Source organism: Neomonachus schauinslandi, chromosome 4, assembly GCF_002201575.2.
Source record: "Neomonachus schauinslandi chromosome 4, ASM220157v2, whole genome shotgun sequence".
NCBI classification, from domain to species: Eukaryota; Metazoa; Chordata; class Mammalia; order Carnivora; family Phocidae; genus Neomonachus; species Neomonachus schauinslandi.
The window spans coordinates 14702391-14728153 of NC_058406.1; the positions used below are offsets into that span (position 1 = coordinate 14702391).

The following is a 25763-nucleotide window of genomic DNA, read 5'->3' on the forward strand; positions in this document are numbered from 1 at the left end:
TCATCTGTTGGCTTAGGGAAGAAGAACAGAGGGGGATCCCATGTTCTAACAGGATGCTAAAGAGTGGGAACTATCCTATCAAATCTTGTACATCCCTGACACTCCAGATGAAGAAACTCCCAATTAAAAAAAAATCACAGTGAAAATATTTCTAAGCCAGTGCTATTCCCTTTGGGATGAATGTGATTTATGCCATGACCCAAAACACATACACACCTACACAGAGACACAAAGTCCTTCATCCCAAAAACATTTACTGAGTATTTATTATAGTCATACAGGAATAAACAGATAGACCTGGTCATTGAACTCCAGGAATTTAACAGATGATCAATATACAATAATCAGCATGGTAAAGCATGGTAAGGATCAAGGTTGAAGTATGTGCATAGAGCTTTGGGAACACAGCTGAGGGAGTGATTTAACTGCCAAACACTTTTTCTATTAGTTGCTCTATAAGGCAGACTGCTTAAAGAGTGGTTTCCAATGGGGGATCACAGAGCTTCAGTAAAATACTGACACCCCAGTGAGAAGAATCTTCTTTACCGAGGTTCAGGTCCTCCCAGAATGAGATCAGTTAAATCAGTTCCCTTTTTAACATTTTTGTTTTCTCAGCAATCTTTATGCCAGCATAAACTTTTGTCCTGGGCTTTTAGGAATCAGAGTTCTATCACTCACTCCTCTATCTTCCAATAAAACCGTATTTTACCAACTGCTTCAAAAATTCTCAGAATGGACCATTCTTTCACCACTGCCATAACCTTAGTATCAGCTACCATACCCTCCCTTCTGGGCACTGTGCTGCTTTCTGTTTTCATAATGCATACCACTATTAGGTCAATATACCTACAAAGGCCACCTTTATGATGTTACTCAACTGATCAGGTGGCAGGTCCTAATGCCTCAACCCAGCTTCAAAGCCTTCCATAACGTAATCTCACTCCTTGTTAGTCTAGATGCAGTCAGACCTAAGCTCCTTTTAGCTCTCAAAAAAGAATGCCAACTCCTGCCCTTTGAAATTTTCTCATGAGGCTCCTTTGGGAATGCCTACCCCACTCTACCATCCATCTAAATTCTATATTCTTGGGACGCCTGGGTGGCTCCGTCGATTAAGCGTCTTTGACTGAGGTCATGATCCCAGGGTGCTGGGACCGAGTCCCACATCGGCCTCCTTGCTCAGCGGGGAGCCTGCTTCTCCCTCTGAATGCAGCTCCCCCTACTTGTGCACTCCCTCTCTCCCCTCCTGACAAATAAATAAAATCTTAAATAAAAAAAAAATTCTACATTTTTCTAGACCTAATCAAGCCCCATCTCTTTTAACTTACTGCTAATTCCCAGGCACAGTTCCCTGTTCTGAAAAATTCTATAGTCTGTATCACACCATTTTGCACTTACTAAGGTGCCAAGTGGTTTGAAATGCTTTATATGTGTGGAATAAACCAGAAAATACAACAAATCCAAAAAATAGGTACTATTATTGCCCATACTTTACTGATGGCGAAAAGTTGAGTGACACAGAAAAGTCATTTCTCCAAGGTCACACAGCTAGGCAGTGGAAGAACCAGTTACAAACTTAGGCAGTTTGATTCCAGGTTCTACATTTTTTTTTTAAAGATTTTTTATTTATTTGACGGGGGGGGGAACACAAACAAGGGGAGTGGGAGAGGGAGAAGCAGGCTTCCCGCCAAGCAGGGAGCCTGATGTGGGGCTCGATCCCAGGACCCTGGGATCATGACCTGAGCCGAAGGCAGACACTTAACGACTGAGCCACCCAGGCGCCCCCAGGTTCTACATTCTTACTCACTATGCTATGCTTGCATTTTCCAATATAAGACACCCAGAACAGTGGAAAAAGCAAGAAGTGTGAAACTGAAAAACAAAATAAAGTTCTGGCTTTACCAGTGAATAGTCAGGTAACCCTGGGTAAGCAAAACTGAGGTAGGAATGTATATTTTTAAGTCTATTTTAAGAATCATGGAAAACAGTATAAACAAAAGTGTTTTATAAAGCCCTATACATAAGATTCAAGAGACTTTTTATTATTATAACAATTTTTGTTTTTAATTAGATAATTATACCAGTTTAATTAGAAGCAGGGAATAATGGGTGATTGCTGAGCGCTGTGTTTCTCAACTGTGAGAAAATCAGTCTGCATTGAGAGAGATAAAAATGAAAGCCATGCACAGGGAGAATCAAAGGTAAGTGATGGAAGACAAAAATGCAGCTGACAATAGCAAGGATTCTGAGTTGCAAGTATCTAAGTAAGAAAGTTACATCAGCCTGTTAGAAATGCATAAATGGGGCGCCTGGGTGGCTCAGTCCCTGCTCAACAGGGAGCCTGTTTTTCCCTCTCCCTCTGCCCTTCCTCCCTGCTCGTGCTCACTCTCTCGTGCTCGCTCTCTGTCCCTCTCTCTCAAATAAATAAAATCTTAAAAAAATACGAAATGCATAAATGGAATTAAGAAGATCAAAAAACTCTTGAAATTACTTAGTGTTGAAAATATTAAGAATCTAAGGGTCACCAAGGAGATTAAAAAGTTTAGAGAAAGGTATAGGGCATACAACGGAATCTTGGGCTATGTTCTTATTTTGGTGGAGGCAGAAAGAACAAATCAAAAAGAGTATGATGAAGTTATACCAGACACAATGATTCCTAATTCATGTAGAATTGCCCTTGAACGTTTATTTTTAAGATTTATTTATTTGACAGAGAGAGCGAGCTCGCGCGAGTGCTCGCACATACAAGCAGGGGGAGCAGCAGAGGGAGAGGGAGAGCAGGCTCTCCACTGAGCAGGGAGCCTAAAGTGGGGCTCAATCCCAGGACCCTGGGATCATGACCTGAGCTGAAGAGACCATGACGCTTAACCAACTGAGCCACCCGGGCGCCTCTACCCTTGAAAGTTTCTAAAGGTACCTTCTTAGAATAAACCCAAAGTCTCTACGTAAATCCAACATGCCCAGTTTTTAATTTAGGATTGCAAAAAATCATTGCTACCAAATTAAGGAGATGACTTGCATATTATATAAAAAAACACTATCTTTTTAAAGTTTAATTTTTTTATATATAGAGAGAGCGGGGAATGGAAGAGAGGCAAAGAGAGAGGAGAGAGAGACTCTTAAGCAGGCTCCACACCCAGCACGGAGCCCCACATGGGGCTCAATCTCACAACCCTGAGATCATGACCTGAGCAGCAATTAAGAGTGGGATGCTTAACTGACTGAGCCACCCAGGTGCCCCTAAAAAATACTCTTTAAACATTAGAATCGTTATTTAGCACAGTGTAATGGTCATACAATGAGAATGATGTTGGAACTGAGACTGATAATATTAACATGAGTTGAGCACTTACTATGTGCCAGGCACTGTTCTAAGTGCTTAACGTGTACTAAGAGATTTGAGCCTCCTAACAACCTTATTTTGATACACTGCTTATCAATGAGAAAACTGAGACACAAAGGGATAACTTATTTAGTGATACAAAGCTAGAAAATGACAGAATCAGGATTTAAACCTAAGGGTTCCAAAGTCTGTGCTCTTAACCACAATGATCTACAGCCTCTAGTATATGGGAGGAGAAATTCACGTCTCATTTCACATGTTCCAGGACACAGGCTCTTTGTGGAATGGCCAGGTGAAATGCCCACATTCATTCATTCACTCATTCAACTAATATTTATTGAGCATCTACTATGTGTTAGGCTTGGAGGAAACAGAAGTGAACAATTTAAATAAAAATCCTGGCCTTCAGGATTCTGATATTTTAATGGGGTAGACAAGTAATTTTAAAAAGGCCAGGCAGATGTAGTGTATGTTAGAATGTGATGAGTGGTATGGAGAAAAATAAGGCAGAGAAGTAGAATTCTGAATGCTGGGAGAGGAGGGAAAGGTTGCAGGTGTATTTTGGGTGGTTCCATCAATCAAATCCAGTGTATGGGCCATGTCTGGACATCAACTGGAACAAACCAACATAAAAAGTCATTTTGGAGACAACTGGGGACAATGAATATGGCCTGCATATTGGATATTAAGAACTTAAATAATATTAGTATGATGGTTATGTTCTCTCTACATTTGTATGTTCTAAAGTTGCCAAAATAAAATGATTAAAAAAAAAGGAAGGCCATCAAGGAAGAGTCAAAGCATTCTAATGATGACATTAGAGTAAAAACCTGAGAGTAGTGAAGGAGTGAGCAAGTGGATCACGGGGAAAACCATCCAGGCAAAGGGAAGAGCAAGCATGCAGACTCTGAGGCCAGTTAAGGGTAGTGGGGGTTTGGTCAGAGACGCAATGAAGTGTAGTGTCTTGTATACTGTTTTAGAGACTCTGGCTTTAACTCTGTGGGGGTTGGGAAGCCACTGGAAGGTTTGAGTGGCAAGGTGATATGATCTAACTTACATTTTTGAAAGTCCCACTATCGCTGCTATGTTAAGAACACACTGAAGGGGAGGGAGCATGAGAGGTACAGTTAGGAAGTTATTACTCTAATACAACAGAAATGATGATGGCTTGGAAGAGACTGTAACAGTGGAGATAATGAAAAGAGGTCTGTTTATAGAAATATATGAATGCCAAAGTAATTGCTTACAAATTAGATGGAGGTGTGGGATAAATAGAAGAGACCAGCACAAAACCAATGTTTCTGGCTTCAGCAGCTAGAAAGATGATGTTGCCATTAACTGAAGTGGAGAAGATACGGAAGACACAAGTTTTTTGGGGAGGGGGTCAAGAGTTCAGTTTTGAACATGTCAAGTTAGAAACACAAGTAGTGACAGCAAATAAGTATCTATCTATGTGAATATGCAGCCAGGAGGGAGGTATGGGCTAGATTTATGTATCTGTAAAATTAGGAGTGTATAGATTTGACAGTGAAAAGAATTACCAAGAGAATGTGGATAGAAAAGACAAGAAGGGAGCCTGGCTAGCTCAGTCAGAAGAGCATGAGACTCTTGATCTCAGCATCATGAGTTTGAGCTCCACATTGGGTGCAGAGATTACTAAAAAACAAAAACAAAACAAACAACTTAAAAAAAAAAGACAAGAGGCCTAAGGTCTAATCCTTAGGAGACTGAGAAAGAATGGCTAGTGAAGTTGGAAGAAAATCAGAAAGATAGGCTGTCCTAGAAGGCAAGTGCAGAAAGTAAGGAAAGGAAGTAGAGGAGTCCTTGACTGTGTTAAATGCCCGTGAAACACTAGCAAGTAAGTTAAGGACTATGAACGGACTACTAAAATTTACAACATGGTGGTCATCAGCAACACTGACAGGAAAAAGTAATCCAGGTAAGGTGGTTGAGAGTAAAGTGTGACAAAGTGGGTTTAAAAAAGTAGGAAGGGAGAGGAGTACCTGGCAGGCTCAGTTAGTAGAGCATACAGCTCTCAGGAGCATGATCTCAGGGTTGCTGAGTTCAAGCCCCACATTGGGTGTAGAGCTTATTCAAGAAGAATAAATAAAATTAAAAAAAAAAAAAAAAAAGGGCAGGAGGCGGAAGATTGTAGACAGCAAGTACAAATAACTCATACTTTAATACTGCATTTTTCTTGTTCTTTTGTTTGACCAAGTTTAAGTATGGCTAAATTGTCATGTTAACTGTATGTCTCACAGGACTCCACTACAGTCAGAGGAAAAGAAAATCATTATGGTTACACAAAAGTAAAAGGAAAAAGGGTTTCAAAAGAAAAAGTTACCATTATTAAGGTCATAGGAAAAGGTCTTCAGGTTTGTTACCATTTATGGGTTGGTAACCTGTCTACTGGACAAATTTTGTTTCAACATAAGATGATGACAGGAAATGTTCCTAAAGATGAGACATGGAGTGAAGTTACGCTGCTAGCAATCACCTGTCTCCTGTGAGTAGAATAGTATGGTAAGGAAAGAAAAAAGCTGGGAGAAGATAATGTCTTCAGTCACCAGAAAGTAAAGCGATAAACCTGAAATGTGTTTCCATCTTTAAATGCATCATACATACGCATTTCTAGCTCACAGCTCTGTCTGCGGTCATACTCAGGGTAGAAAAAGCACAAAAAAATCAGGATATTAATTTCAAACTTTGTGCTTCTATGATTCCTTTTGTACCATTTCACTGACTCTTTAATTGAGCACTCTGAAGATCACTAAGTGCTTTTCTGAAAATGTGGTGTCTGGGCTGAAACTTCAGCAATTCTAATTGCAATGCCTCAGTAATGCAAGTAAATACTGGTACTAAACAATATCAGGACAATGTGCCTGCAAATAAAATCACAGAAATGACTCCGGATTGAAGATAATTCTCCAAAAGTCATCATAACAAAGACCTCACATAAACACACTCAAAACACAAACTCTGTGAATTACAAATTTAAACAAATTAATATATCTGCACAAATCCACAAATTAGCACATGTGACAGCCTAAATGATCAGTCTAGATATTTTTAAGTAGCAACATTTTTGGAAATGAATTACTACCAAAATTCTCCCACAATTCTACCTTAAATGTTTAAATGATAAAGATACTGTGCTATATCTCTGTAGAGGTTTATAGAAACCTGAATTCTCTTACGTTTCAAACTCTAAATAAAAAATAACGCAGGGGCGCCTGGGTGGCTCAGTCGCTAGGCATCTGCCTTCAGCTCAGGTCTTGATCCCAGGGTCCTGGGATTGAGCCCCACATCGGGCTCCCTGCTTGGCGGGAAGCCTGCTTCTCCCTCTCCCACTCCCCTTGCTTGTGTTCCCTCTCTCGCTGTCTCTCTGTCAAATAAATAAATAAAATCTTAAAAAAAAAAAAAATAATGCATACCAATCACCTCATACCAATTGAGAATAACTAATATCAAAAAATCAGAAAAACAGGGGCACCTGGGTGGCTCAGTCGGTTAAGTGTCTGCCTTCAGCTCAGGTCATGATCCCAGGGTCCTGGGATCGAGCCCCACATCGCGCTCCCTGCTCAGCGGAGAGCCTGCTTCTCCCTCTCCCTTTGCCTGCCGCTCTGCCTACTTGTGCTCTCTGTCAAATAAGTAAATAAAACCTTAAAAAAAAAAAATCAGAAAAATGGGTTGGCGAGGATATGGGAAAGTTAGAACCCTTGTGCACTGCTGGTTGGAATGTAAAATGATATAGCTGCTGTGGAAAACCGTATGGCAGTTCCTCAAAAAAATAAAAACTAGAATTATCATATCATCTAGCAATTTCACTTCTGGATATATATCCCAAAGAATTGAAAGCAAGGTTTTAAAGAGATGTTAGTATATCACTACTCATAAGCAGTATTATTCACAATGGTCAAAATGTGTACGTCAACCCAAGTGTTCATTTTTTTAAAAAGATTGATTTATCAGAGAGATAGAGAGAGAGGGAGACAGCATGCACACACACTAACAAGCAGGGGGAGCAGCACGCAGAGAGAGAAGCAGGCTCCCTGCCAAGCAAGGAGCCTGATGTGGATTTCGATCCCAGGACCCTGAGATCATGACCTGAGCTGAAGGCGGATGCTTAACCGACTGAGCCACCCACGGTGTCCCCAAATGTTCTCCTTCTTGAATATCTACTCTTTCTCCTTTCTCATGAGAAAAGGGCTAAGGCAGTAACACAGACATCTGTACTTTAAAGTCTACATCAACGGCTCATACCTGATGTCCACTCTAAGTTTAGGGTAATACTGAGACACATATTTCCTGATGAGACTGTAAGAAGCTTCTTTAGGTTCACAAAGGCGAGTAAAGGCCAATGGGAGGATATCCTCCAACTTTACTTGTGGTTCTGGATCCACTGCAGAGCTTCTGTTCTGAAATATAATATCAAAAATTATTATCAGTATAGAATACAGAGTTTTCTGTTCAAATGCTTCTCTATTCAACTCAAGGGCTTTCCTAAATTGACTGCCAAATCAACTAACTTGTAGAAAACTATCACTTTTTTCCACATTCAAATAAATATACCACAGGGGTATAATGGCATTTGTGTGGCAACTTATTTGAGATAAGAACTTCAGATTGAGTTAAAATATGTATAAAAATGACAAGAGGAGCACCTGGGTGCCTCAGTCAGTTTAGCGTCCGACTCTTCATTTCGGCTCAGGTCACGATCTCAGGGTTGTGAGATCAAGCCCCAGATCGGGCTCTGCACTGGGTGTGGAGCTTGCTTAAGATTTCTCTCTCTCCCTCTGCCTCTGCCCCTCCCACTCAAAAAAAAAAAGGATAAGAAATGGTAGACTTTAATTAAAGGTCCTAGTTTATTCTTAGCCTTCAATAACAAAGAATGAAAAGGATCATGCAGCGCCAAAAAGCACTGTAAAAAAGTTCATTTCATTCAAAGTTTTAGGAAAAAAGTGCAAAAATCTTTGGAGTTGCAAAAACACAGATGTAGAGGAATAGTCATGATTTCACTTACTGACATAGAGGAAATACTACACATTTCACTTTATTATTGTACAAATACTTTCCATAAATGAAATTATGTATCTCAAGGAGGAAAAGTATTAGTATGTACAAAAAAGAAAAGAAAAAAGAGAAGAGAAAAAAAGGAAAGAAAAGAAAAAGGCTCTGGGTATAGTTTTGGGGTCTAATAATGGGTAAAGAGGTACTCATATGCCCCTTTTCAGACATTTCATTAAAAGCAGTATAATTCATACAGCTGTCCATAATTCAACTTATGGCAGTTAAGTGCATGGGCTCTGGGGCTGGAGTGCTTGGTTCACACACTGCCTGTTTTCTACTCATTAGCTGGCCGGTAGTGAGCGAAGGCCTGAGCAGCAAGGCTGCACTCTGCACACTGCTGGCACACAGTGAACACTCAACCAATGCTGCTATTTTTAGTGGAAGAAGTAGTTTTACAGTGCTCAAACTGTGGTACAGACTTCTTACCTTTCTGTTTCTGGATTTCTGAGGTGTTTTTCTTGGTTTTTGGACCACAATAAAACTCCCAGAAGCACCTTTTCCTTTTACCTAAGGTAAATTAATGATAGTTACAATAAACCAGTATTTTAAAATTATTTTGGTATTAACATTTATAACTTTATACTAGTCCAAGCAAAGTACAAGGCATGGTGATACAAGAACTAATGTAAAGTGCTGTTCAACCCTTCAGAGAAAAAAACAATGGATAGACTGAAAGACTTGGGACCAAATCCTATTTATGGTACCATCCAGCCATTCAATATCGGACAACCCCGTAAAGTCTCTGAGCTTTTGTTTCCCCATCTATGGAACTGGGACGGATGCTATTGTGATACCAGGTTAAATAATCTACAAGCTTTCCACCCCCAAAAAAAGTACCATGAGAGAAGGGACAATCTCTTGGGGAAAATGAGAAAAACCTCTATCTTGAAAGGAAGATCATTCCTTGGCAAAAGTATACAGCCTGCTGATCTCAAACTACAGTGCTTCCCAGATCGCCCATTAGTGATTATTACTGCACATGGGAATAGTTATCTAATTAATTCTTAGCCACCCCATATGGTATGTGTAAGTCTTACCACATATGAAAGCACTTTCATAGAACTTTAAAGCTGATTGACACTAACCTGAGTCCTCCACATCTTAGCTTTATTTGTGCTACTATGAATGTAGCAATCAAGCTGAAATGCTTTCAGCCTATAAACTGTTGTTTAAGCATCAAACTGAGGTCAGCCTACGAGGCAAGAATAGGTCATAAACTATATTTCACAAAAAAAAAAAAACAAAAAAAAACCAACCAAACAAAAAAAAACCCCATGAAGCCAGCTCATAAACTGTGCTGACATACACTATGATAGAGGACAAGTCTTTGGTTCTAATTACATTGGTTAGATAATACCTTTAAATCAGTGACTGTTTTAAAGGCCATATAAATATCAGTTATACAACATTTTGAGAAAGCTGTAATGTTAGCTCCACAGCAGGAATCTGCTTTACTCACTGATGGGTCCCCAAGCACCTGGCACACAGGAACAGTATATATTTGTGGAATGAAGTACTTGTTGAAAGTTCCTAATCAGAATTTAAATGCCTTAGTGGCACAGAATTCTGTATTAATCAAATTGTGCAGAAAGGTATGAAAGAAAAGGCAACAGGACTCTGGGAATACAGTTAACTACGTCCTTTGAACCATTTTTGCCAGTACCATGGGATCGTGGTAATTACTGGACCTCTGAAGAGGGTTTAAGATAAAGTCCATTCCAACTTTAAATTTTTATGATTCTAAACAATATTTTGATGTACTATGCAAAATAACATGTGTTTATGCCTGAAATCATTACTGGTGTTAGTACTAGTCTCAATTTACTCAGGCTTCTCTGATGCTCCTAACAAGCTTTAATACTATTAGGTTAAAGTGAACCTATTTACAAATACGTAACAGTAACAAGTCCAGTCACATAACAGGCTTTAAAACTAACAAACACAAGACAAGAATAATTCTTTTTTGCTGCTGCAATAAATTGATTCCTTGACCCCACATCTTATTTTCAGAACTACATGATCTCAAGCATTAAGTGGCCCCCAAAGAAAATCCAATTATGGGGCACCTGGGTGGCTCAGTCGGTTAAGCATCTGACCCTTGATTTCAGCTCAGGTCATGGTCTCAAGCCTTGTGTAGGGCTCAGCACACAGTCTGCTTAAGATTTTCTCCCTCTCTCTCTCTCTGCCCCTCCTGCCTCCCACCCCCAGCTCATGCACTCACGCTCTCTAAAAAAATAGATAAAGAAATAAAATTTATAAAAGTACAAGGAGCACCAGAAACAAATTACACTATCATAATGCTTCTGCTCTCCAGAACAGTTAACTTATCAAAGATAACTGGCACACCTGTGATTCTGAAACCTAGTCTCAAATAATAAAACTAGGTTAAGCTTAAACATTTCATCATCATGTTAATTTACAAAAGAAGACACAGAATGGTGAAATGATCTTATCCCCAATAATTGTTTAATACCTGTTTGATGACACCTCTATTTAATTCTCTTTTCAGTGCTTGTTTAAGGAGGTAGCCCCTTCTCTCCAGCTCCAGAGAAGGGTACTTATGAATAATATATTTTCGAATAGCAACCACTGATGCACCACTCTTCTGGAAGCATGCCTAGAAAACAGATTTACCAAACCATACACATTACTTCATACCAGCTGCTTTTCATTAGACAGAGAATCTGACACATATGTTTTCAAAATAAATTCTTTTGGAGGTGAACTTGACAAAAGATAAAAATGGCAGGAAGAATGAACAGTCTTTCAGGTAACTTCAGTTCATCATGGCTGTTGAGAAATACAGAAATAATCTTTTTGCAACAATAATTTTAACTTAGTTGAAGACAGGCAAAGAGAAGATAAAACGTGAACATTCTGTGTGTCAAGGAAGAACTTCCTTCCATTTTAATTCTATTCTATATTTAAAAGACAGATCTCCAGCATTAAAATGAAGAAAACAGAACATTTCTATTACTACAGGATTATAGATCTGATTCATTTTCTGGAATGAGCTTTAAGCATACCAGGACCAATGTTCTCTGTAGGCTTTGTGTGAATGTCAGCAGAGAACATTAGCAAAGATGATCTGAATAAATGGCATAAAACTGGTTTACAGATGGCAAAATCTTAAGCAAAGTTCTGGGTAACAATGAGGGCATTTGATTGTGACTTAAAATGCCCTCTTCTGTTTCCATCCAATTTATCTATATGCCATTTGATTAATGACCATGGAAGACTTAAGTAGGTCATTAAGTCATGAAGGTGGCAAATTTTTTTCAAATGCTTTACATTTTGAAGCACACGTAAGGAGCATCTGTTATCTACCTAATGGGCTAGTCCACCAATTTTGTGTTGCCATTGTCTATAAACTGAACGTGGCACTTATTTATTCTCATTGGATAAAAACTTGATTGAATGTTATTTTACATACTTTGACAATAAAGAAAAATTGTACAACATAAAACAAAGTTGTGTTAATATGGCTGACTTACTTCAAGTATCTCTGATCTATTACAACCTATTAAAGTTTACTCCTGATTTTTTAAGAAAATACAAAGAAAATCGAGCAGAAAAGAACTAATGCTAAAGCAATTCTATGCTCCACCAAACTGACACTGAGATGGAAGTAGACATAAGGACTTCTGTTTATTCACAAAATGGTATCAATGGTCTATAATTATGATTTCTTACACTGCATGGCACACACACACACACACACACCCTCCCTTGTACAAATATGCACAATCAGATTCAAACTATTCTTTAGGCCTAATTATACTGTTCTAATTTTCTGTTTCACTATTTTAAAATTTTAGTCCCTTCTCCAACCTCACTGTAACCCTGCTCCTCGAAATCTAGGCTGAGAGGTCATGAAGTGAAATCCTGGAAGAAAGGCTATACAAAGAAAAGAGATCTCATTACAGTCAAGCTATCCAAACCAAGAAAGTTTTAAGGAGTTGAGAGCACTCTTGAAAGGAATGCAGGGAGAGGTCTGAAGGCAAACCCTTTTCCAGTTTATGTGTCATTCTCAAACTCTGAAAATGACCACTAGGCTGCTCTCTCCTCTGTACACCACCCTTGATTACATTGGTCTTTATTCCTCTTTCCCCAATTCTGACTGAGATCCTAGCAACAAGATCCCTAAAATGAGGGTGTCTTGTTAATTTGCATGATGAGATAAGAGAAGCTAGTGAGATTATCATATTATGCAAATTAGCAAGGTAAAAGTAACCAGGAAAACTTAAAAAAGGCAAGGTCAGACGATAAGATAACCTTAAAAATTAAAACAAGAAAGCTACGTGAGGACCCGTAAGCTAATGGGAGTCAGTGGATTACAGCAAAGTCCGAAAGCTGTGCAAGGAGAATTTTTGGTGATGAAGCAAAATAGTAAGGTTTCTAAGAGGGTTTCTTAGAGTTTAGGTGAGAAAGCTAGCTATTACCAGTATTAGACACGCAGCTCTGAAAATGGACCTAAAGACAGTGTATCTTTTTTAAAATAAAAATCCTCTATGCTATTCAGTTACTCTCAGTCACAATCAGACTTCATAAGGGCAGAGACGACCCTGTTTTATTCTCTGCTATATCCTTAGCAGGGTTACAGATACAGAGAAGTTAGTCCTTAAATGTTTGTTGAATGAATTAACAGGTTCAGCCTTCAAATAAATACTATATTTAACCAATAAACTGAGCAAAACAAAAAAAATCGTGAAGTTAAAAATACTTGCTATAATAAATTTGAATTAAAAAATTAACAGTGCTCACCAAATGTGATTTTCTTAAAACAAAAACAAAAAACATGACCTTCACAATGGCTTTCTTCTATTTAAGTATCTTTTAGGAAACAGAGCAAGATTTCTCATGTCTGGACAGGAATATGCCATTTTCAAATAACCCAAAGACGAACAAAATAGATCTAAGATGAACTGTTTGTAATAAAAACTTGCCTTAATGGCCTCAGTTAGGATTGCATCCATCTTGGGACGTGGGGAGGAAGCCATCGGTGTTTGTTTCTGGGCTCTGGCTAGCTGGCTGGCAGAAAGAGTAGCCCAGGAAGGTATTGTTTTTTTCACTTTCTTCTCCTTTTCTTTAGACTGATCTTTCTCACTTTAAAACAAATAATTGTTATTATGCAAAGTAAACTCTGCAGAAAGAGGTATAAAGTCAGAAAGAAGAATAGACAAGGAAAGGATAAAAATTAATGTTTTATTGCCACACTGAAGTGATACATAAAATGAGCAAATTTTCAAAAAATAAAACCTTTTTAAAAAATTGGATACTATAAATGAACCAGAAAGGTGTCTTCTCTTAGGTGCAGGAGAGAGGAGTCAGATAAATTACCACTGGTATGAAAGGCCGGCACACTAAAGAAATGAGAATTTTAAAACATATTCTAACAACTACAACAGCTGTCATTTAGCACAGTGAAAAGAACTCAAGCTCTGAAGTTGGAAGACCTGGGTTTGGGTTTTTGCACTAACATTTACTAGCTACATGACCTTGGCAGGTAACCTGAGTCTCAGTCTCCTCAGCTGTAAAATAGTAATCTAAGGCCAGATATTTTACAAGTTTGTTGCAAGAATTATGAGATTGTAAAAACAATTTTGTGAGCCATAAAGCATTACACAGATTGTATTCTAAATAATAATAATAGCACTCCATGCACCTAAAATACAGGGTAGCTGCTAAAAATTCCAGAGAACTTAAACCTACAAAGGATTCCCTGAGGACTACACCCAGAAAGTATAGTTATTACTAAGTTATTCTTTCATTTAAAAAATAATTCCTAACAATTTTGACCAACTATGAAAAGAATAGAATGCGACTAGCTGTCCTGCAAAAAAAACAAAACTTTAATTAAGAATTGCTGGGGCGCCTGGGTGGCTCAGTCGGTAAGTGTCTGCCTTTGGCTCAGGTCATGATCCCAGGGTCCTGGGATGGAGCCCCACAGAGGGCTCCCTGCTCGGCGAGGAGCCTGCTTGTTCTTCTCCCTCCGCTCCTTCCCCACCCCTTGTGTGCTCTCTCTCTCAAATAATAAAATCTTTTAAAAAAAGAAAAAAGAAAAAAGAATTGCCACCACATTGCACAGATTACCAGTAGCAAATTTCACTTTCAGATTCATAAAGTCACCCTCCAAGTGATGAATACTTCATCAAACATACACAGAGTTTTAGGTGATGCTGGCAATAGCTGTTATAGATAAATGTTTTCTAACGTAAGCATATAAAAACAACTCACAGAGGCAGGAATAAAACGGTGAAGTACTTCCCAGGTCAGATTTTTAGAGTCATGTTTCATTTTTTTTTTTTTTAAGATTTTATTTATTTATTCATGAGACAGAGGGAGAGAGAAAGAGAGACGCAGAGGGAGAAGGAGAAGCAGATTCCCTGCTGAGCAGGGAGCCCCATGCGGGACTTGATCCCAGGACCCCGGGATCATGACCTGAGCCGAAGGCAGACGCTTAGCCGACTGAGCCACACAGGCGCCCCATGTTTCATTTCTTATTGAAATTATGGCAATGATTAAAATATCAGATACTCCCACAATGAATTCTAGCACAAAAAAAATTCCAAATGCAAGAGCAATGAATTTTGAGTTATTCAAACCACTAATAACTACTACAAACTCTAATAGGCCTTACAACTACATAACAAACCTATTTCAAACAGTAATTCTAAAAAGTAAATCCAAGTACACAGCAAGTATCTAGCATAAACCAATGTTAAAAAGCCGTAAAACAATCTGATCTACCGTCCTTTTACATAGTCTTCAGTTATAAATAGCAAGAAGGCATAACTCCTTACTCCTTTTTGGTTTCCTCTGAGGACTTGTTCTCTTCCTTCTCTTCATTCTCAGCTTCTCCCTTTGGCTGCTCTGTCTCACTAGATGTAGCAGGTGGAGTTTCATTCTCTTGTTCTTCTACAGTAGAGACAGATTCCTCTGAACTTATGTCTGGTTCTAAAAAATCAGGTGAGCAGAATCGCATTAAGTAGATATATTAGAGACTGAGTCAATAAAAGGGTAAAAGTCTAATTTATCAAACAGAAAAGCCAAATGCTCCAATTGACAGATGTATTTTAAAATGAACAAATGACAATCAGTTGCAGTTTTCTTTCTTTTAGTCCACTCAAATTGCCTATTCAATAGGTTGCTTATCCAGACCATTAGGTGATAAAAGGAGATGGACAAGACAATTACACAGAAAGAGAAACTCATTTTACCTCAAATCAAATCTCTTGCCCACTCTCTGCAATATTAATGATAAAATTCATAATTAAGAAATTAGCTATTTCAGGGGCGCCTGGGTGGCTCAGTCGTTAAGCATCTGCCTTCAGCTCAGGTCATGATCCCAGGGTCCTGGGATCGAGCCCCGCATTGGGCTCCCTGCTCTGCGGGAAGCCTGCTTCTCCCTCTCCCACTCCCCCTGCTTGTGTTCCCCTCTCTCGCTGTGTCTCTGTCAAATAAATAAAATCTTAAAGAAAAAAAAATTAGCTATTTCATAATTTAACAGACAAATCTTAGGAAAGGAATAAGTAACAGACAATGAACACCTATTTTCCACGTTAAAGGACTGGGGCAAGAGCAGAAATGTGAGAGGGGTAATAGTGAGGTCTGCAGTTGCTAATCTGTGTCTTTTCTCAGCATGTCTCTTTGAGCAGTTACTACAAAACACAGTACCCTAGATTTGGTTAAGTAGGGACTTCAAAGAAAAAAAGACTCTCCAGTGGCAAAACTTAGGCAAAAAAATAAAAGTATAGGCTTGAAGAGTTTGGTCATTTAAATTATGTGAACAGGGTGCCTGGGTGGCTCAGTTGTTAAGCGTCTGCCTTCAGCTCAGGTCATGATCCCAGGGTCCTGGGATCGAGCCCCACATCGCGCTCCCTGCTCCGCGGGAAGCCTGCTTCTCCCTCCCACTCCCCCTGCTTATGTTCCCTCTCTGTCTCTCTCTCTCTGTCAAATAAACAAAATCTTTTTAAAAAAATAAATGTGAACAAATTACTATCATGATGAAAACTTCTAAGAGAACAAAAAAATGCCACTTCCTTCTTATAACCAAAACACATATATACGGTTCTAAAGGAATTTCTTATTTTCAACAAATTAAAATTCTAAACCATGAACTTCAGGACAGTCAACTATCATTTGTTGATCTCATCCTAGATTATGCTCTTCAACCAGACTTGCATATAAGTTGAAAATCCTCACATACAGGTTTAGCCAAAATCGAAGAGTCAGACACACCTGGATTCAAGTTCAGTCCTTATAACTTTCTAGCTTGCTATCTTAGGGCAAGTTCTTGGATATCTCCAAGTTTCAGTAATCTTACCTCACAGATTTATCATGGGTATTGTATAAAATGCTTTATAGGTACACTTGCAATCTTTGGCCTCTCCTGCTGCTTCTAGAACTATTTCATAAAGTATTAAACCTAGAACTTCATTATAACAACGGTATCTGGTGACTCAGATAATTACTGTTAGATGTATTTTTTTAATCACATACGTATCTTTTATTGCCCCTCGCCCCACCAACTTGATTTAAGTCCTGCATGGGTAAGAACTTACTAGTAGTCATTATGTTTACTTCTACTTTGCCTTATTCTAAAACGGATGAAAAAAACCATTTACTGGGTTTTACTCTTAGAGCTATAAATTCAATTTCATATTATTTTCTCAAGAATAACTGCTTAGGGGAGCCTGGGTGGCTCAGTCATTAAGCGTCTGCCTTTGGCTCAGGTCATGATCCCAGGGTCCTGGGATCGAGCCCCGCATCGGTCTCCCTGCTCAGCGGGAAGCCTGCTTCTCCCTCTCCCACTCCCCCTGCTTGTGTTCCCTCTCTTGCTGTCTCTCTCTCTGTCAAATAAATAAAATCTTTAAAAAAAAAAAAAAAGAGTAACTGTTTAATAGTTGATGGATTAATAAAGGTGCAGTTAATTCAACAGACATTGAGTATACAGTATGTATAAGACACTGTTTCCAACTCATTAAACTATCGCGTCTGTCCTGTGAAATGCAGGATTTATAAAATCTAATGAGTGAAGTCTAATTATTTTTATATATAAAATACTATAATGGGAGATTATACACAGAACTTGTGAAGTGACTTACTGACCCCTTCTAAATTCCTGGCTGACTTTTCCAATACCTGAACTCTCTGCATGTATTCTGAAAACTGATGTGATTAGTGATTTAGTGGCTTTAGCTGATTGTAAAGCAAATGGCGGCTTAAGATGGGCCATAAAGTGGCTTATCACAGTGCTGGACAAAATAACCAACGTCACCTCGCCAGCACCTCTCATTTTTTCATATGCTGATTCCCATGTCTCCTAAGTACCTCAGGCTAGTATACCCAAGTTGTTTGTGCTATTCATCTGAGTATTTTGAAACAAAACCCAGGTTCAGCTGGAAAAAGAGTATATTCCTGCTGCACCAAGGGATAAAGGCAACAGGGTGCACATATTTTTTATTCCTAATCTGTGCTGGTCAGCAAATACTTAGTTCTAATAGCCACAACAGGGACAGCACCATGTGCTCATCCCTGGCAAACTGAAGCTGAAAGGCAAGGGAGAAAGGGGAAAAGGATAAGGAAAGAAAGAAAAAGGTCACAAGAAGAAAAAGGAAAAACAAGGAAAAGGAGATGCCATAAAGGAGCATTATTACCCAGGTTAATGGTTCTACATTTTTCTTGATTCATTATGTTCCCAACTCTGTATGGCCGATCTTCTCTCCAACAACACCAAATACAAACCAATACTTTGATTGCCCATTTGTTCCCTTAAGGCCTCATGATGATTTCTGGGTGACCCTGCACTGTCTGTCTTGAAGGCTCAAGACCCCCATTCCTCCACAGTCTTCATCCCCACGACACAGTATGCCCAGAAGTTACTCTTTGACGGTTCCTGTTCTCGCCAACTATTTTCTTTTTAATTCCAAGAACATGAAATTTTCACCTTCTAAAAATCTTTAGAGACAAGATGAAATTCTTACTTTGCTCATTTTGATCTGGAAATGACATATCCATAGGTACCACTTCTCTCTTTCAATGTCCCCCCAAAACAGCCATGAAAAAAGAACAATTAATTAAGTTCAAAGGAATTAATGGGATACTCCAAACTGGAATAGAAACTTTTGCCATTTTAAGTTGTCTACTGCTTTACTTTACCTGGCTTTTCTTCCTCCCCTTCAGCAAGCTTGCTTTTGGGAGGAGCTTCCCGCGTAGAATTCACAGTTCGACGAATCGGCATGGTGCTATCTTCTACCTTCTAAGAAAAAAGACAGCCATAATCACACATGCATAAGAAAAATTCTCTTTTTTCCTTCTCAAGGGGCCTAACTGGGTGTTAGAAGATGTAGAATTCTTCAAGTCGACTCCAGGATCTGATGCAAATTACTTTTAACAAGTTTTGTTGAAGTAATAAATATGATTTTTAAGAAATACTTTTCAAAATATTTTATTTTAGCTAGAATTTCAAATGGAAACAGGTAATTATACTTGATTTGGAATAAATTTAGAAGGTTGGAGGTTTTCTCAGGAATTTGAGGGGAAAGGGAAGATGAAAAGAATTTTGTATGTTTGATTTTTTCAGATTCACAACCCAGAACTCCCCAAAGTAAGGAAAGGAACATGTACCAAGAAGGACCCAGCAGGGCCTGAAGTCAGGGACTGATCCAAGAGTGAGCTTCAAGAATGTGTCAGCCCCTACCTCACCTAACTTGTCCGCGTGGATCAGCTGAGCTCCTACTATAAGTGGGAGTGCCTTAGGATGGACGAGTTCACCTTGAGACGTATCAGTCGCCATTTAAAATAATTTCTAGGCCCGAGTACAGGTTACACTCTGAAGCCTCTGCTGTTAACCACAAGGATTTTTCCTAATGGTTTCAGTGTGGTGAAGAGTCAACCTAAAGCACAGAAAAGACCTGGTGTGAAGATTAACAGAAACAAAACTAAACTAAATGTCTAAATTCAATACACATCCAAAGGGGAAAAAATTAACTATAAAACTTATAGTTAAGTGACAGATGACTTGATCAGTTATCATTCAGAAAGATAAAATCAACTATCAAAATACAGACTACGTAAAGCAGCCACTAAGACAAACGCACAAGCCACAGCAGCTGTTGCACCTGCCACGTGAACAAAGGCAACAAGGACAAGAAAGCTCCTAAGGAACCTAACCCCATTCCCCTCCGGCTACCATCAGGAACTTAGAAAGGACAGAATAAGGAGACTAAGGAACAGTTTAGTCAAATGTTTACTCAATTACTGAAGAGAGAAGGTTTTTGTTGTTATTGTTCTCAAACGGATCAGGAAAATAATCGGCAACCTTGACTTCATCTCCATTAGATAAGTAATCCAAGGGCAAAAATCCTGCTGAAGAACGTGATACTCTAAGAGCCTCCAGACCTAGAGAAGCAAATTTAGACCGTCACCTAGGAGAAGAGAAGTATGCTTCCAAGACCTTGTTATTTTTAAAGTAGGCAAAACTAGCACAGAAGAAAGAACATAATTAAATATTCAAAGATAAAACCCATGTAGTCACTCAAATTTACCTGATCATTAATACTCTCTGCCCTCAAAAAAAAAATTTCATCTGGGACTCAATGACATTTTATAATAAAAATCTCTCCAAAATATAAGAAAATGATCATTTGAGTGTTTAGATCTTTGTGCTAATGAACATTAACAAGGAGCTGGGGAATAGCAGACTAGTCATTCAACCTCTACTTTAAGCTCTGACCCTGTCTAGGAATTCAAGAGCTTTCAATTTGTCAGGTAATAGTCCCAAGCTACAACAACTAGGATAAATCCAAAAAACCCAAACATAGAGAATGCTTTCACATTTACAGGGAAAATCTTTTTATGGGAACCCCAAGAGCAATGCCAGACTTGTGAATTGTCAATCAGCTGCAAGCAAAGGCAGTTGATAGAATTCAAGATGCACTAAAACTTATTATCAAGAGTAAATTAGTAACATTCATGAATATTTTAAAAATTATATTATAAAAACTACTTAAAATGTTCACATAGCAATTCACTTCAAAGAACTACAAAATACAGAAGTAAAAATAATTGTTTTTTGATCTGTGAAAAGAGGGCCACGATGGGCTTAAGAACACTATTTAGGCTTGTGAAACCTAAAAGTCTATCTTGGAATAATTTGAATACAAAAACCTGCTCATTCATGCAACCAGCACTTCATAGTAATATATTTTCTTGAACAATTAAAAAAAAAAACTAAGCAAATCTGCTGCTCTTTTCACATGTGAACCCTGTAGAGAAGTAAACCTCCACAATCAGGTTATTCTTGATAAAGTGATACGGCTAATGAATTCATCTTTCTTAACCCACAGTAACACTAGCTACGTTGAAAATGCTACTGTGAAGTCAACAAAAACCTTCAGGAGTCTCTGTTCATAGGATATCTTGAAAAAATATTTTCCCTGTAAACACAATACTGAAAAGAGTATCAAAACCTTTCCAGTCTACTATATTCATTAATTACTCAAAACTAAAACAAATGAGTTAAAAGGGGAGGGGGCATGCAAAGGAAGCTACTACTAATGCCAATGTGATGAAACTAAAATCAGGGCAGCAAGTACATGGTCCATAAAGACATTAGACATCATTAACCCAAGGACAAGAATGAGTTTAAATTAGGCCGGGTAAGAAGCATGCCCAGGTTGGAATTAAAAAAAAAAAAAAAAAAATGGTGGTTTGCCCATCTTCCTGGCTGCATCCACCAAAAATATAAATCCTGACACTCTGCTGCTTAAAACCTCCCAATTACCATCCCCCTATTTTACTAATCTCACCTCCTACTACTTTACCCATCACTCTACTCTCTCGACTCCAAACACAAAGACCTTTTGGCCCTGGCACTGTGCTCTCCTCATCCCTGCCTCAGGGTGTTTGTACTTGCTGTTCTCTTAAACTAAAACACTCTTTTTCCTAGACACTTCAATGAGGTTTCTGCTCAATGTCACGCCCCTCAGAAAGGCCTCCCGTCCTTCTCATTCTTCGGGTTTCTTTAGCATTTAATACCAACTGAAAGTCAAAATATGTGTTTGTTTATTATGTATCTCTCTCAAATGCACTGAGAGCACTAAAAGGGCTAGGACCTTTATTTCACACTGTACTCGTAGCACTTAGAACAGTGTCCAACACATAATGTGTTGGGACAAATTTGGGGGAAAAAAAGTTAAATGAACAATGCCATCTAATTACTTATTACTATATTTAGTGTACGTGAAGAACACTTAAAAAAGGGAACCCAAAGTTATTTGGGATAAATATTAAGAAATGTTTGCCTCGGGCGCCTGGGTGGCTCAGTTGGTTAAGCGACTGCCTTCAGCTCAGGTCATGATCCTGGAGTCCCTGGATCGAGTCCCGCATCGGGCTCCCTGCTCGGCAGGGAGTCTGCTTCTCCCTCTCCCGCTCCCCCCTCTTGTGCTCTCTCTCTCACTCTCAAATAAATAAATAAAATCTTTAAAAAAAAAAAAAAAAGAAAGAAAAGAAATGTTTGCCTCAGAGGCACCAGGCTGGCTCAGTTCGTAAAATACAACTCTTGATCTTGGGGTCACGGGTTTGAGCCCCACATTGGGCACAGAGTTTACTTTAAAATAAAAATGTTTGCCTCAGCTCCGAATTTCCTTGGTTAAGGGTCATGGAACTTAAAGCTTCAGTCTGGGGGCGCCTGGGTGGCTCAGTCATTAAGCGTCTGCCTTCGGCTCCAGTCATGATCCCAGGGTTCTGGGATCGAGCCCCGCATCGGGCTCCCCGCTCAGCAGGAAGCCTGCTTCTCCCTCTCCCACTCCCCCTGCTTGTGTTCCCTCTCTTGCTGTGTCTCTCTCTGTCAAATATATAAATAAAATCTTAAAAAATAAAAAAAAAAGCTTCAGTCTATAATTCTTTTTAACAGGTTGGCTAATGAGTTACTTAACATGTTCAATGTTCATTACAGAGCTAACAAAACCATATGGATGGTTAACTCACACTGCCTTATCATCACCATGTACCTATTAATTTAACTTTTTGCGGCTGCACTTTTGAATCAGACTTTTAGGCTACCATGCTTATTCCCCAGCAGAGAGATTATCTAGCTGGTTCACTGATGCATACTTGGTGCCTAAGAACACCCAAGGCATAGAATAGGTGCTCAACAAATATTTGTTAAATGAAAGGATGATGAATAGATGGAAGAAGTTTTCCAGCTAGGTTCTTTTATGTGCAAAAACCAATCTGAGTTTACCTGTGGTTTATGTGGTCCTCCTGTGGTCTCCAATCTGGGTTTGTTTGTTTGTTTTTTAACGTTAGATTAACTATACAAAGAGTTGCCTTTCTAAAAGGAAATTCTAAATTGTTTTTAATTTAATGCAAGCAATAAAAAAAGGTGATAAAGTCTAGAATTTCAGAGTTTTTATTTTTCTCTACATTATGAGAAAGCAATAGAAAAATTAGTAGGAGATTAACAATGTTAGTAGTAGTTTTTTGATATCCTTGAAGATATGCATTTTAGGGAAAGTACTATTATTTCATATTTTACCATAAAATGTGTGCAGTGTTATAAATTACAAAATCATCAGCTACATGCACAAAATATATCAAAATGTTCGCAACCTCAAGTCTTTCACTATATTCAGACTTAATAGTAATGTCACAAAAAGCATGCAGGTAATTTGCTGGCAACTTTCCCCCACCCACTTTTACACTTTAAATAAATCAGTATGTACCTAATTACCTTGGGAATAGATGGTATGTATGGACACTACCTGGCCCCCCCTGAAAAACACAATCACAACCTAACCTAACTGCCTAAACAGTTATGATTTTCATCTATCTGTAACAGTTCAGGATACTTCCTCCAACTTTCTGCCCTCAGTCGTCCAAGTCAGTTTAAAAACGCAGCCAAACCAAAAACAAAACAAAAAACAAAATAGATCTTTAAAATGTTACTTCTACTTTGAAACATAGTAAACTGAACTTTTCAGAAGAGCAATAAAAGCTTAAAAGAGCTCAGAGTAGTTTTATGCCCATGCCAGATAAAACAAAATCGAAGTATCTTCCAAAATAAAACCAGTCACGTCTAATTTCACTCTAAGACACGAGAGCTGCCTAACAAGTCCCAGGCGAATTCCTAGACGTATTTCTAACTGGATTCTCACTTTGCGGTGTAATGAAAAGTCAGGAAGCATAATAAACAACAGAGAGAATTTAGAATTTGTACGCTGAAGGGGCAATCTAGTTCACCTTGTCCAGTCCTCCGTGCAGGAGAGAATACTGCCCCCAAAAGGTTAAGTGACCCGTCCTCGGGCACAGACAGTGGCCAATTCGGTATCAAAACTCAGATCTGAGGCTCTCACTTCAGCACTACTGCCACCTCTTGGCAAACGCTCATTTCACGAGTTCGACTTTTTTAATTAAAACCACACCTTCTAAGGTGCGGTGAGTAACAAGCTCTGGGCATGCCAGACGGGAAAACGAAAAGCTCAGGCCCGCATCGCAGGAGCAGCAGGAGCAGCAGCAGCTCGGAAACGCCCGCCCAGACCGCTGAGAGGCACACGGGGAACAGCGCAGCCGAGACAAAGAGGCAGGGAGCGGCCGGTGCGGGGCGCGAGCAGAGGCGGGGCAGCGCGGGGCCAAGAGGAAGGCAGCGCGGCAGATGACAGGAGGGCTCAGGGGCGGCGGACACCGAGGAGCTGCGGCGCGGGCTCCGCGCGGCCGGCAGCTCGGGACGCGGGGCTCGCGCTCGGGGATGCACGCGGCCGAGGCCGACACCACGACCCCGGCAGCGGTCGCCCGCGCGACACAAGAAGCGGCGGACCGCGAGCACTAGCGCTCCGCGCACTCACCACTGGGAGCTCCGTAATGGCGGCGGCGGGGGCGGGGAAGCCGGGGGGGCGGGCCCGCCGCAGCCAGTCACCGCCGCCGGCATCTTTCGAACCCGCTCCAAAAACCGCTGAGGGAGTGGGGCGGCGGGGGGAGGGGAGGGCGGGGGCGGCGGCGGGGTCCGCCTCGGGCCTCGGGAGCATGCGCAAGGCCTCAGCCAATCGGAGCGCAGCGGGAGGACGCTGGCGCAGGCGCGCTGGGACGCAGGGCCCTGGACCAGGGAAGAGCTACCCCCTCCTCCCACCTCAGTCCAAACAAAACAAGGGCGGGAGCGCGCGCGCCAGAGGGCCCCGGAGGAGGCGTCAACGAGAGGGGCAGGGGGCTAGGTCGCAGGGGAGAGGGGAGGGAGGGCGGAGCGGCCGGGAGAGGCAGACAAAAGGCACCACCTCCGGGGACCCGAGCGCCCCGCCCCCTCCACTCTGGGAGCGGCGTCGGCGCCCCGGGCGAGCGGCCTCGACCACTCGCCTTCGGAGTCCAGCGAGCCCGCGCCCACTCCCCGCCCGCCCGTTCCGTCCTGCGTTACCTCTGCGCTCCCCCCTTCCTGGCGCCCGCGTTCCGCACGGCCTCTCGGCGCCGTTCCCTCTGCCGCTCGTCGTCGCCGCCGCCGCTGTCCTCCAGGCCCAGCCGCCCAGCTCTGCCGCCCCGCCCCCCTGCCCGCGGCCCCGCGCGCGCGCGCACTCCCGCGCCGGCCCCGCCCCCGCGCGCGACTGCGATCGCACCCCCAGCCCGCGGGAGCCGAGGGAACGCGCGCGACTTGCCTCCCCGGCCGGGTGCGCGACAACGTGAGAGGGCGCTCGGGGGCGGGAGGACGCCCGGGAGGGGGCCGTGCGTCCGCCCACGCTTTCCCCGGGTACTGCCCGGTGGTGCCCGTTAGCTTGGGTGCGGTTTCGTTTTCCTCGGAGGAGCACGCTTTTCGCTCCCTTCCCTTTCGCTACTCTCTAGTTCGGTCCCCGGTCTTAAGCGGGTCTCCGCTTTGGAGATACGTCTGTCTTTAGAGGGGCTGGCGTCTCCCGCTTCTCAATTTAGCCACAGCACAAGAGCAAACTGCCTTTCTTTGATGACCGTGGAAGAACTGAACAACCAGATAGCGGTAAATTCGGTACTTCACATTCGTTCCTATTAGGTATCCAGACAGTACAGAGCAGAGTAGTGACTCAGGATAAGAACTGGAAAAGTTGCTTTTCTAATCTATGAAAGGGTCTTCCGTGGCCTCCTACCTGCATACGCAAGAAGGATTCTCAAAAAGTAAACCCTGGCATCAGGAAAGAGGGAATTCCCTTTGAATTGTCATATTATTTTGGTATCAGCGGACTTAGGCAATGTACATACTGTTGAAAAATGTAACTTTTCAGAGCCAATGTATTTAGGTGTTTTGTGGGGTAGAGGTAGTGCCGGGAATGAATATAGGGAAATAATAAACACTAGAATTACCCCAAGCTCACAGCAATGTGGCCGATACTCAAATGCG

The 25763-nt window shown here is 40.8% G+C and overlaps 1 protein-coding gene across 4 annotated transcripts in view; it reads right to left on the bottom strand.

The window, feature by feature from the left end:
* The window catches only part of HP1BP3 (heterochromatin protein 1 binding protein 3), a 36990-nt gene extending 12057 nt beyond the window's left edge, over positions 1-24933 (bottom strand). Inside the window, exons 1-8 of one of the 4 annotated variants that reach the window (XM_021684095.1) lie at positions 24819-24933; positions 19113-19308; positions 18572-18671; positions 15214-15367; positions 13357-13516; positions 10884-11027; positions 8837-8917; positions 7604-7758 (exon numbers count right to left, since the gene is read on the bottom strand). In XM_021684095.1, coding sequence (XP_021539770.1) covers positions 7604-7758; positions 8837-8917; positions 10884-11027; positions 13357-13516; positions 15214-15367; positions 18572-18671; positions 19113-19208 — 890 coding nt within the window. In that variant the 5' untranslated portion in view covers positions 19209-19308; positions 24819-24933. Of the gene's footprint in view, positions 1-7603; positions 7759-8836; positions 8918-10883; positions 11028-13356; positions 13517-15213; positions 15368-18571; positions 18672-19112; positions 19309-19733; positions 19755-24818 lie in introns of those variants that run through there. The other 3 variants (XM_021684096.1, XM_044914400.1, XM_044914401.1) reach the window with 3 other exon arrangements.
* Positions 24934-25763: the final 830 nt, after the last annotated feature.